This window comes from Rhipicephalus microplus, chromosome 5 (assembly GCF_043290135.1).
Source record: "Rhipicephalus microplus isolate Deutch F79 chromosome 5, USDA_Rmic, whole genome shotgun sequence".
Classification (NCBI taxonomy): domain Eukaryota; kingdom Metazoa; phylum Arthropoda; class Arachnida; order Ixodida; family Ixodidae; genus Rhipicephalus; species Rhipicephalus microplus.
The window spans coordinates 18,487,973-18,501,139 of NC_134704.1; the positions used below are offsets into that span (position 1 = coordinate 18,487,973).

At 49.8% G+C, this 13,167-nt stretch overlaps 1 protein-coding gene across 1 annotated transcript in view; it reads left to right on the forward strand.

The window, feature by feature from the left end:
• Nucleotides 1–207: 207 nt before the first annotated feature.
• LOC142817213 (uncharacterized) overlaps nt 208–13,167 on the forward strand; it is a 32,437-nt gene continuing 19,477 nt past the window's right edge. The window contains exons 1-2 of the mRNA XM_075894270.1: nt 208–351; nt 510–929. Of these exons, the coding sequence (XP_075750385.1) occupies nt 208–351; nt 510–929 (564 nt within the window). The remainder of the gene's footprint in view (nt 352–509; nt 930–13,167) is intronic.

The window sequence follows — 13,167 nt, forward strand, 5'->3', positions numbered from 1 at the left end:
TCAAGACCCCACCGGGAGACATTTCGTTCGGCGAGAAGGATCCTAGTGTGTAGAGGAGGTCGGAGATAAGCGTCACACTTTCCCGACCCCAAGACACAGACGTACCGTGAGCCGTGGGACATCCTAGGGAAGCGGCGTATAGGGACAAAAGGAGGAGTAAACGCGAGGAAAAGGGAGAGCGTGTTCGCGTGTCTGTGAAAAAGGGGGATGTGCCGGGAAGGGCTTTCCCCACGGCCGCCGCCTCGCTCGCCCGCCGTTGTCGTCGTCTCAGCTCCACCTGCCTTTTCCTCCCACGTGGTCTGGCGTGAGTGCGTGCGTGCGTCGGGACCAAGTCTTGGAGGCATCGCGCCCGTGCGTGATCCCTAATCGGCCACGTCATGAATAAAGGAAGAAGAGGCGGCTGAAAACGAAGGGGAAAAGGGGAATCAAGGAAGGGCGGGGTGACGGACGGCGAACGAGGGGCGTCGGCCCGCGGCTGGGCCGCGCTGGCGGCCGCGTCGCGTCGTCAGGACGCGCGGGCCAAGGCGCCCGCGGCGGCGGCAGTATTGGCCGTGGCACCGGCGGCCGAAGCCAGAGCGCGCCACTCGGTCTCCGGGCCTCCGACGGGAGCGGCGGCGGCTCGCTCCACCAAGAAGCGGCTCTCGGCTGCGGTGCACGCGACGACCACGCTCGCGCTCGACGCCGGCGTCGTCGCGGCCGCAGTCGGCAAGAAACGCACGGCATCGGTGCGTCCTGAGGTGATGCTGGGCAGCGCGGCTACCCTGGTCGGCACCGGACCCGCGCCGCCTTCTTCGACGACCAACGCCGGAGGTGTGATGGTGGTGGACGCGGCCGGTGCCAGGCGGGCCGGCGCTGGGGCTCCCTCGACGACGATGATGCGGGGAGGAGGAAGCGAGAGGGACCCGAACGTACTCAGCGAGTACCTACAGGTAAGCTGTGGTGGCTAATGAGCGCATGGTGTTCCTGATATCGCAATGTCACCATTACTCCGAACAGCCTCGCTTCTTTAGGCTGGCAGAATTATTTATGTGCACGCCACAGGATTTTTTCACCATGCCCTATGATTCTCGTCAAGAACCTTCAGGTCAGCCTTAGTAATTGCTACTGGTTTTGCTTAGCATAACATACTGAAGAACTTAACTGATTAATTTGAATCGGTAATGCCCGTGTCGGGGTAAGCTACCACCACGGGGCACAAACCATACACCAGAGCTGGTGTGTGTAAAGGGGGAGTGCTTCGGATACACAGAGGTACATTGTTATCTCATAAACGCTCCTAAATTTCGAGCAGACTGATAAATATTCTGACGATCTTCCAGGTGTTCCATAATGAGTTTTCAGCTTTCGTAATCATTTTTTAAACGGGCTTTTATCCGACTACATGGCATCTCAAATTCCCTTCCGCATCCCCATACGCAGTAACATGCCAGCGATATATAGACGCCGGCGAAAATCTGTTTTCCTAATAAACAGTCTCTCCTTTTCTCCCTCTTAAATTCCCGTGAAGCTGTTGTTCTGGCCTTTTTGAGATGTGGAGCACTTTCAGAACTGCTATCTTTGCTGCGTGCTCAGAAAAGCAAAAAATGACTGCACAGATTATCGGACCAGGAGGACGAGGTCAGCTTGTGCGAACGAGAGTACACTTCGGCTTGTACTTCACCTTGCGTATGTACTGCTGACATCTTCATGGTCTTGTACTTTGCCTATCCGGCTTTATACTGTGTTATTCTCATCTTCAATCGCAAGGGACCAGACGTAGTACACCGGGTTAGCGTCTTAGCTAGTCCCTTTATGTTCTCCTTTCACATCTTTATGCCCATCTGTATACACCCTGCCTGTGCACGCTTCCTGTTGAAGATCGGCTCTTTGGAACTTTGACTACGGTAGTTTCGTGCGACCACGGCAACTGAAATACACACCCGTAGTTCGTTATTTGTTGCACGAATGTGTTCGGGAATCTGAGCTGTACACTTCTTCAATAGCTACTTACAGTTTGGTAAATGGCATTTTGGTGGCGTCTTCTCGTATTTTGATTAAATATCGCCATCTGCATGTAGTACCTGAGTGCTGACAGTCCCCACTCCTCACCACCACTCCCTAAAAAAGCACCCGTCTACGGACACTACATTTTCCACGTTGTTTAGTAAGTGAGGCCGCTGAAAAAGGAATGAGGCTTCCCCATCCACACATCACCGCATCAGATGCCCAAGGTGCATAGGCATGCGCAGGAAAGGGGTGGGAAGAGGGCCTGTAGAATTAGACTGGGTGCCACGAGTCGGGAAACTCCATAACTTAATAGGGTGTTGAGGTGAGCTTGCTGGTACGGATCCATTATAAAGGCTACTGCTGGCACTTGGTAGTACAAACCGTTGGCAGTCAGCGCATGTCCTTGTTCTCGCCTTATGTGTTTGGGTGTTCATTAGGCGCTGTTTTTATAGTAGGGAAGCGACGAATATTACGACGTGTATGTGCCGGATTGATAAGAGGGAATAGAAGTGTGGACTTGGGAAGAAGAAGATCTCTCGGCAGTTTTATCCGGTGCGGCCTCGCCATCCCAGCTTCCGTTCAATAAACCCCCGTACCAATAAACCCCCTGTAACAGAGTGGTGGAAGGTGCTGGGTACAGTATACGTCGACGAACCACGGAGCCACAGCTGTTCGAACTTCGCCGGAGCCGTCGTATTGCCGGTCTGCCACCGACACCAACTGCCATGGCCGAGAGCGAAGGTCACGCCTTCTCAACCACACAAAGGTCAGTGCCAGCTGCACCTCGATATCACTATATGGAACCCCGCCCGTTCGCGGGAAGAGCAGGAGAAGATGTGGATGCGTGGCTGACACAGTACAAAAGGGTGAGCCGGTACAACTGCTGGGATGCCACCGACCAACTGGGAAATGTCGCGCTGTTTCTCACGGAAACAGCTCTGATGTGGTACGAAAACCACGAAGATTCCTTAACAACGTGGGATCGTTTCACTGAAGAGCTCAAGAAATGCTTCGGCGACTCTGATTCAAAAAAGAAGAGCGCGGAGCGCACGTTGGCTCAAAGAGCTCAGACTCCTGGAGAAACGTGTACCACCTACATAGAGGAGGTCCTGATGCTCTGCAAGATCATAGACCCGTACATGACTGAAGAGGACATGGTCGGCCACCTTCTGAAGGGTATAGCAGAGGACGTCTACAACTTTTTGATAGGCAGGGAAGACCTCACTTCCGTCTCCGCCGTCCAACGCCACTGCCGTACTTTTGAGAAGCTAAAGACCCGTCGTATTGCCCCGAAATTTGGTAGGCTGGCAAATGTAACAACGGTCGCCAGCGTCGACGTGAGCCCGCCCGCCGACCTTGCCGCTACTATCCGGACAATAGTGCGGGAAGAACTACAGCGACAAGACACACTGTTCCACGACACCATCCGTCATACGCCTACCTGTTCATCCTACTACCCGGCCCCGTTCGCTCCTCTGCCACCATCAGTATGTGTGACAGACGTTCGCGAGGCTAGGGCTTCGTGGCCACGCCGAGACTCATTCGCGTCTGACCAGCGGTATGACCAACGTCTTCGTCCCGGCCCCGCCCCACAGAGGCGCGCAGCTCCCGTTCAGCAATCTGCTCCACCCCGTTCGGTTAGGCGACCCTACACAGCCCAGCGCTCTCAGCAGTGGTTCGGCGAGCGACCCCTACCCATCTGCTACAACTGTGGCGTCGAAGGCCACATTGCCAGGTACTGTAACTACCGGCAGCCGCCGAGGTACGACTGCCCACCGAGATCCCACCTGTCCGACTTTGCACAAGCATCAACGTTCCCTGGAAGCGCATCTTACGAGACACCAAGGCCGCTGCGAAACCGTTCTCCAGCCTCTGACCGCAGTCTGACACCCCCGCCAGCCCCTCGCTCCAATCGGTCGCCGTCTCCTAGGCGCCGCTACCCTTCGCCGCCTCCGGAAAACTAGGCAGAGCGGCCGCTGGGGGTGAGGTCGCTGGTGATTCGCTGCAAGAAGAGATACCTCCACCGGTGCTTATGTTTAAAAACAAAGTGCAAGTTTTTGTTGATGGTGTACATACGATGGCTTTGGTGGACACTGGAGCCACCGTGTCGATCATGAGTGCTGCGTTCAAAGCTCGTTTGGGAAGAAAGGTGACCTTTTTGTTGGAGAAAGCGATAACGTTCTGTGGCGTGGGCGGCAACTCGTTGTGTCCGATTGGTGTTTGTACCGCGGCAGTGTTACTGAGTGATCAAGTGTTTGTGACAGAATTCACGGTTCTTCCGCGGAGCACTCATGACATCATTCTAGGCATAGATTTCTTGCGAATGTGCGGAGCCACTGTAGACTGTCGAAATGGCGAAGTTATCATAAGTGACGCTGTTCCTCATGGACTTATCGAGAATTCGGGTACGGAAAGCGGTGCGCTCCGAGTCTATGAAGATACCGTTATCCCGGCCTTCTGTGCTGTGCGCGTTCCAGTAGCTTCTTCGCATATTAACGACAATAAGACCAGTTTCGACGCGCTAGTGGAGCCTTTCCATCTAAGTTGTATAAAGAAGAACACGTTGGTACCCCACAGCATAGTTTCAGTGAGTGAAGGTCGTTCAGACCTTTGGACAACGAATTATTCAAACGAACCGGTGCTGCTACCAGGAGGACTTAAACTAGCGTCGTTTAAAGAATACTCGCCAACAACAGTAGCTGTCCTCAGTGACGTTCGACGGGATGAACAAGTGACCGCCTGCTCAGACAGTTCGAAAGTTTTACCTATGGTTGATAAGGCGCTGACTGCCGACAAGCGCAGAATGCTTGTGGACGTTTTGTTAAAGTACTTGCAAGTTTTTGATTTCTCCCAGAGTGACCATACGCCTTCCATTCCTCCATTTCGTATACGCCATAGGATAAATACAGAAACAGCACAGCCAATCCGACAAAAACCGTACCGAGTATCGCCGTCCGAGCGCAAGATAATAGACAATCAAGTGCGTGAAATGCTCCAGAAGGGCATCATTCAAGAATCATCGAGCCCTTGGGCAGCTCCTGTGATCCTTGTGAAAAAGAAAGACGGTACCTGGAGATTTTGTGTCGACTATCGCCGTTTGAACTCCATCACGAAGAAAGATGTTTATCCTCTTCCACGAATTGATGACGCCTTGGACTGTCTCCATTCGGCGTCATACTTCTCGTCTATCGATTTACGTTCAGGCTACTGGCAGATTCCCATGCATCCAGCGGACAAGGAAAAGACTGCTTTCATAACTCCAGACGGACTTTATGAATTTAACGTGATGCCGTTTGGATTATGTAATGCTCCTGCCACATTCGAAAGGTTCATGGATACCATTCTGCGTGGCCTAAAATGGAACGTCTGTATGTGCTACTTAGATGACATCGTGATCTTTGGGCGCACATTTCGTGAGCACAACGAACGCGTGGACATTGTTCTGGAATGCATTAGAAACGCTGGCCTTGTTCTTAATTCGAAGAAGTGTCATTTCGGCGAGCGACAAACCTTAGTACTTGGGCACCTTGTGAACAAAGATGGGATCAGGCCTGACCCGAGCAAGACAGCAGCTGTGAAAGCGTGCAAACCACCTCGCTCAACGAAAGAGCTTCGCAGCTTCCTAGGCCTGTGCTCGTACTTTCGCCGATTTATTCCCGCATTCGCCGACGTTGCCTTCCCCTTGACCAGTCTGCTACGTCAAGGTACTAGCTTTGAATGGACACATGACTGTGAGACGTCTTTCAACCAACTCAAGTTCTTACTCACATCGCAGCCCATTCTCCGGCACTTCGACCCTTCGGCGCCGACCGAAGTTCATACTGACGCCAGTGGCATTGGCATAGGTGCAGTTCTAGTACAACGACACAGTGGAAAGGAACATGTCATTGCGTATGCCAGCAGAACTTTAAGTAAACCAGAACGGAATTACACAGTGACTGAGCAAGAATGTTTGGCACTCGTCTTCGCTGTACAGCGATTCCGTTCATACCTGTACGGTCGTCCCTTCCAAGTGGTCACAGACCATCATTCCTTGTGCTGGCTTGTAAGCCTCCGAGACCCATCTGGCCGCCTGGCACGCTGGGCCCTCCGCTTGCAAGAGTATGACTTCACGGTGTCATACAAGAGTGGCAGGAAGCACGCTGACGCTGACTGCCTTTCGCGGATGCCGCTTACTACAACACTTTGCGATGCCGACAATTTCGATCACCTAATTGCGTCAGTGACTCCAGTATTCCCGGACAAGACCACCTTTGAAAATGAACAGCGGAAGGATGTCAGCTTGGAGCCATTATTTGCTGAAGCACGAGCGTCCACTTTGGCCGGACGCTTTTGCGTTCGTGAAGGATTACTTTACAAGAGGACCTTCTCGGCCACGGGTTCCCGCTTCTTGCTGGTGGTGCCGCACACACTCCGTTCCTCCATTCTGCGCGCCATGCACGACGACGCAACTTCGGGTCACCTGGGAATGACGCGAACACTCCTTCGTACACAGGAGCGATTTTACTGGCCACGCATGCGCCAGTCAGTTGAGCAGTACGTGGCCAGTTGCACTCAATGCCAGACGCACAAATCAATCACGACTGCTCCGGCTGGACTTCTACAGCCTGTGACGCCTCCCAGCACTCCCTTTGAGCAAGTTGGCATTGACCTCGTGGGCCCTTTTCCACGCTCGGCAAAAGGCAACCGTTGGATTGTAGTGTGCGCCGATTACCTGACCCGCTACTGCGAGACGGCCGCCCTGCCATCTGCGACTGCTGGCGAAGTATCCTCCTTTCTCCTGCACTCTATCATACTGCGCCACGGACCTCCTCGCGTCATAATAAGCGACCGCGGCCGTCAGTTTACGGCAGACGTTGTTGAGGAACTGCTCCGTATGTGTGGCTCGGAACTTCGTCATTCGACACCTTACCATCCACAGACGAATGGCCTTACTGAACGAACGAACCGGACACTGGTGAATATGCTTTCAATGTACGTGGCGTCCAATCACAAGAACTGGGACGACGTCTTACCGTTCATCACGTATGCCTTCAACACTGCCCAACACGAAACCACCGGCCACAGCCCTTTCTTCCTTCTTTACGTTCGACCCCCTCGTTATACCCTGGACACTATCTTTTCGTTTTATGACAATGACGATCCTTCATTAGCTGAAACACTATGCCTTGCAGAAGAAACTCGGCGTCTTGCCCGTCTGCGTACTATAGCATCGCAAGACCGCTCAAAGCTCCGCTACGACAGCAAGCACCGCCACGTCACATATGAACCGGGAGACCTTGTAATGGTGTGGAAGCCTATCCGCAAGCGTGGCTTGTCCACAAAACTTCTCGCCCACTACACTGGCCCATTCGTTGTCCTTGAGCGCCTCAGTGCAGTAGATTATAAAATAGCACGACTGACAGCTAGTGGGAGACGATCAACCAAGACCGAGGTTACCCATGTGGCTCGCCTCAAAGCTTTTAGACTGCGGGACGATGCATGAAACGCGCGGTGCGCTTCGTCTGCGAAGGGGGAAATATTACGACGTGTATGTGCCGGATTGATAAGAGGGAATAGAAGTGTGGACTTGGGAAGAAGAAGATCTCTCGGCAGTTTTATCCGGTGCGGCCTCGCCATCCCAGCTTCCGTTCAATAAACCCCCGTACCAATAAACCCCCTGTAACAATATTAAGTGCTAACAGGGGAGAGGGTACTTGTGGTGTAATTATTGTAGGAGTAAATATCAAAACATGGGTGGTCAAGCATCGCTGTAAGATGCGTTCATTCCCCAGTGGGCTTAAACAGTATGATAATCGGGGCCATGACATCAGTGACGATGATCGGCACCCCCAATGTCTGTTTTGGTTCGATATATTTAGCGAATAATAACTTGAGCTTGTTATTTTCTCGGAGTTTTATCCCAAGAGGCACTGCAGTTAAACAAGTACGAAGCATTCAGTGATCTTGTCGTGCGCGTAATACTTGTTAGTTCGAGCGCTAGTGAAAGATTTTGTATCAAGTAACCTTGTCTTTTGAATTAGGGTGTCACTTACATGCACTGGTTTCTAATCAGTTACACGCGTAATGCTGGTTTTTGTTCGCTCCAGTCGGTTTACGTTCATTATGAAGCGGAACGAATGGCTTGACAGGCAAGAAAATGAACAGGGCAGCGGCGATGACTGGAGCTCAGTCCTGTTAGTGCTCTCACCTGGCCCATCATTCGTGCAGTTTCGTCGAGCACGTAGGCGTGTTTATGTCTGAAATACAAAAACAAAAGTCTCAAATATATTTAACATTTTCAACACTTGGTTCCTCTTCACCACGTTACATATCTTTAAACATTTACACTTTAGCAGACGTTATTTAACAACACATGCGGTATCCACGAATATTTCCATTTTCGCATTAGAAACTGAGAGACAGAGAGCAGATTGGAAAGACAGAGAGCCCAACCAGAGGAAATATAGTGAGCTAAACCTGTACTCGGGAATAGGAAAGAGACGCAAAAGAACGGAAAGCGTCTGTAAGGCACCACTGGCTACACTGAAATATTTCAACTGACACCTCCCCTTCTAAACATTTCATAACTAACCATTTACAATACTGCATGCATATAACGACGAGTGAACTAGCGAGCTTTTGTCTTACACGCGCATAGACCGATTCGATCATCGAAGCCATGTACAGAGTTTATTTTCCGGCCACAAGTTTACGGCTTCAGTCTTAGCCACGTATGCCACTTTTCGTCGCCGGTCGAAGTTCAAACCAGGTGCACCATCCATGGCTTGCGTCCAAGAACCTCAGGAGGTCAAAATTAGTCTGAACTCCCATATTGTCACGTTTCCCGTAATCAGAACCCAGTCATAGGCCCTCAAAACCTCGTAATCATACTTTGCTTAGGTCGGCGTATAACGAACAGGGAATTTGTGCACCAGTGCAACATGGTTTTCAAGAGAAGCAAACTACTACATCGTTGTAGCGATATATGCTAACAACAATCACTGGGGCTTTACGTGTCTAAACTGCGATATGACTATGAGAGACGTCGCAGTGAAAGGCTCCGAAAATTACGACAACTTGATGCTTTTTAACGTCGACGTAATTCTAAGTGCACGAGCCTTCAGCGTATGGCCTCCATCTAAAGGGCCACCGCGACAGGTTTTCGATTTCACGATCAGTAGTCGAGTGATATAACATTTAGTACACTGCGGTAGGTGCAACAGGGTGTAAACATAAAACAGTTGTTGCAAAATATAATTAATATGTAATGTCCCCTTTGGGCCCTTAAGGGGTATTATGAAGTAAATAAATTAACGTGATAGTATTAAGGGAGTGCCGACACGATTGCGAGACATTGCAAAAGAAACCTTTCACTTTTCTTCGGTATACAGTGTTGACACTGTACGCACCGGAGTAGGACACCACGTATAAAATATTTTACTTTCACCATAAAGTTTTCGTAGCTGAGCATCAGCAAGCCAGCCCCACAGCAATGGACATTAACACGACACGTCAGAACAGTTCCAGTGAGTTTGCGAATTCTGCATCTTACATGCAGCGAAAATCCCAAAACTTACTGTCGAGTTCAGTGGACAGCCTTTCGACAGCGAAGCCGAAAGCATTTTTATAAGGTAGTGGTGTGACAATTTGTTCGATGTACTCCCGGCACTACATTACTCTTTCTGGGATTCTCAACCCCGGTGTTTCTATTTAGAGCAGCAAACTAAAAATAAATAAATTTCACGTCTGTTTTCCTCAGATATTCAAAGGATGGCGTCGGCGCTGTGGCTTTGGGCGAAAAATTAGCCTTGTCCTTGAGCTAGAATTTGATACATATGCAAACAAAGAACTAATAAAAATTCTCGGGTCAAGTGAGTGACCGAACCTGCTTCTTCTGAGTGGCAAGCGATTGTTCTACCACAGAGCCACGCTCGCGCCCAAAATGGCTTCGTACGAAAACACTACATGAAAGTCATCTAGCGCAAGAAGTCTCCTTAACGCATGCAATGTTGCCTGGCAGAACTGCACGATCACGTCGGGTGACAAAGCATGCTAATTGTGCAACTAGTGGCTAGTTTAAAGGCCTACCCACAACAAAGCATGCGAGCATAATTAATCATTAGCAGCGAAAGCATCAACAACGTGCGCAGCTGCGTATGTGCACATGTTGCCTTACGGACGCGTGAAGGGCATTTAGCAAATTCGCAAAAGAAAAAAAACTATGTCGTAATAGGCACTTTGCAAAATTTAGTTGCATATGGCATTATAGGATAGTTTGAAACGGCCGGTTTACACGCGCACATATATCCCTATCCTTGTGCCATGGTTGAAGTATCTACCGATAAGCGAAGCCCGGCTTGCGATTCAGAATGCGGTGAGCACGGAGCCTGATTACGCTACCAGGCTCTGCTCTGGAAGGCGAAGCTCATAATAATGATTGCTGGGATTCGACGTCCCCAAACCACCATCTCACTGTAAGAGAAGCTGTAGTGGAGGGCTTCAAAAAAGTCACAGCTTTGCCACAGAGGCGAAGCAATGAACGCGATAGCAACAATTTGAAAGGTCACGCACAGAATGGAAAGCAGATCGAAGCGTTCCCTGCCTTTTTGGCGCACAAATTGCGCACCAAACGTACTCACAGGTACGGATGCACGCGAATAGGCGTCTCATTTGTTACTTCGCTGAGTCTGAAAAGCGTGCGCTTTTGGCGAACGGAGGCTGCAATGATTGCAGTGACCTTTGTGTGCCCAGTAACTACAGCAGAATCGTTCCACTTAAAGCCTGAGGCCAGCCAAGGCGTACGATTCTCCCCTTCTCGCCACCGCGAGATAAGGGTGCGCGATGGAGCGTAGCTCCCCTTCTCTAAGCCGGGCAAAGTACACGTAGGAGATTAGAGTGGGCGCCGATGCGCGATGTGCCAACGTGTGCTCATTGCGCCATATTTCTGGTAATGCCGAAAACGCAGCAGCGGTAAGTGGTATATATAAATAGCTTGCCGTTTGAACGGTAGAGAACGTTCTCCGGGTCGCTCAGTAGTTAACGCCTCGCTATCACGACGCAGAGGTCCGATGTTCGATTCCACGCGCCGGAGTGCTTTTTCTTATTTTTTTCTTGCGTTTTCATATATATATAAATACGTATACATATACGGTGCTTTAATAATCATATGGTGGTTTTGGAACGTTCTACCCCACATGTCAATCAATCAAATCAACATATACAGTGCATGGCATAGACGCCGACGTCGATGCCAATGCCGGCGGCAAAATCCAGACGGGAGTGTCCATATAACTGCTATTGCAATAAAATTTCGACCACTTGTGGTTCTCTAACGTGCAGCTCAATCTGAGTACATGGACCTCAAGCACTTTCACCCCCATGGAAAATGCGGCCACCGCGGCCATCGAAAAATGCGACCGGAATTCAATCCCGTGGCATGCGCGCCAGTAATCGACATAACCAGTCGCGACCATCGCGGCGGGTTGAAGGCGAAACTTCAGCGTCCTGCAAATGTTTTCTATTATGGTAGATGGTTTTCAGTATTTGCCATTTAGTGATCATCCCTCCCTTCCACTGCAATCAGCGTAGTGGCTTTTTTCTGTACCTTTTCAGAAAGAACGACGTGTGGCGTCCTTGCATCTGCCTCGCGTGGCCATTGGTTACGCAGCGTATAGAGGTCATCGCATCAATAGCGGCGAATGCGTTTTGATACCAAAATATCTCTGACAGCAAGTAAAGTGCACTAACCACACCAGGAGTGCACGAAAGTCACTACGCAACTCTCCCCACCCTTCAACCCCTGCATGTCGAGCGGTGCAAGAGCAGCGTATGTTGTTTATAAGGCTCTGCCTGTAATGAGATTGGCCACCCACGTGCCGCGCGCCATTTTCTGGAACGCTCGTATATACATCACGTGAAAGCCCCCTTGCAGGTGAACTGTGTGCTTTACGCAGAAGCACGTCGCCGTGCACTCACACAAACACGAGCATTGACAAATCGATCAGCTCCCAGCTGACGAGCCGAATGCCCGCACGCCGTCTTCGCCTGATTCTTGTTGGCGACCTTGCTTTCTCCACACATCGAACGAGTTCTTTTTTTTGTTTGTTTGCATTTTTAATATCGTGTACGCGAGGCACCTTCGCGCCAGCATTGCTCAAGACGTGAATCATACAATAGGCTTCCTGCTGGTCCCAACATTTCTTCGCTGTGCTTCATTTTCTTTTTTTTAATTTCCCGCCATTTATGCTTCTTCGTGTATTCTTACACCTTTCTCAAGGCTTTCATTTACTGCTTCGCTACTTGCCTGCTCGGACTCTGTGCGCGTGTGACACAAACGAGTTAAAAGAAACTCCGCGTAATGCAACTTCCAGCAACAGGCTGCTTTCTTTTCATTGAAGCATACAGTCCAAGTCGATAACGGAAGGAGGCCCAACGCACTACAAGTCCCGTTGTGGGTCATTTGCCGATCGTTCAGAGTCGCGGACGCGCGTGGTTGGTCGTTTCCCGACGTGAAACCGGAGTACACCCCCAGTACAGCTCTGTCCGTTCGGAACCGCTCGAAGGCTAACAAAGGGTCAATTATTAACGCAGGGTACCCGGTACAATCGTTTGTTTACAGTTCCTCGATGGAAGTTGGGAATAGACCGAGCTGCAGAGAACCGAAGCTAATATACCATATGCGAATCGTACTGTATTGATAACCGCATTGATTAGCTTAGGTTGAATTCATTTAGTGCAGTGTTACCTTTCAGGTCATCGTAAATAGTGCAACGAATAATAATAATAATAATAATAATAATAATAATAATAATAATAATAATAATAATAATAATAATAATAATAATAATTTATTTAACGTGCCCAGGAACAACCGCAAGGTCGTTGTGCAGGCGCACGCAAAAATAAAACTATAAAAATAAACTATACAATGAAGTAGTCTTCAGAAATATCAAGAAAAAGAACGCGTAGACATAGGGAAATGAACACAAAAGTGGAGGAGTAAATAAGACAGGACAAGAAATATTGAAGGGGAACGAAAAATTAGATGGCACATATAAAACTATATGTGCAAGACGGAGAAGAGAAGATTTTGTACATTGTACCATACTATGTCAAGACAGTGCGAAGTTCAGAGAATAACAATGACTGTGGACCATGAAAAACGTCAAGATCAAGAAAATTAACATTATAGAGACTTTG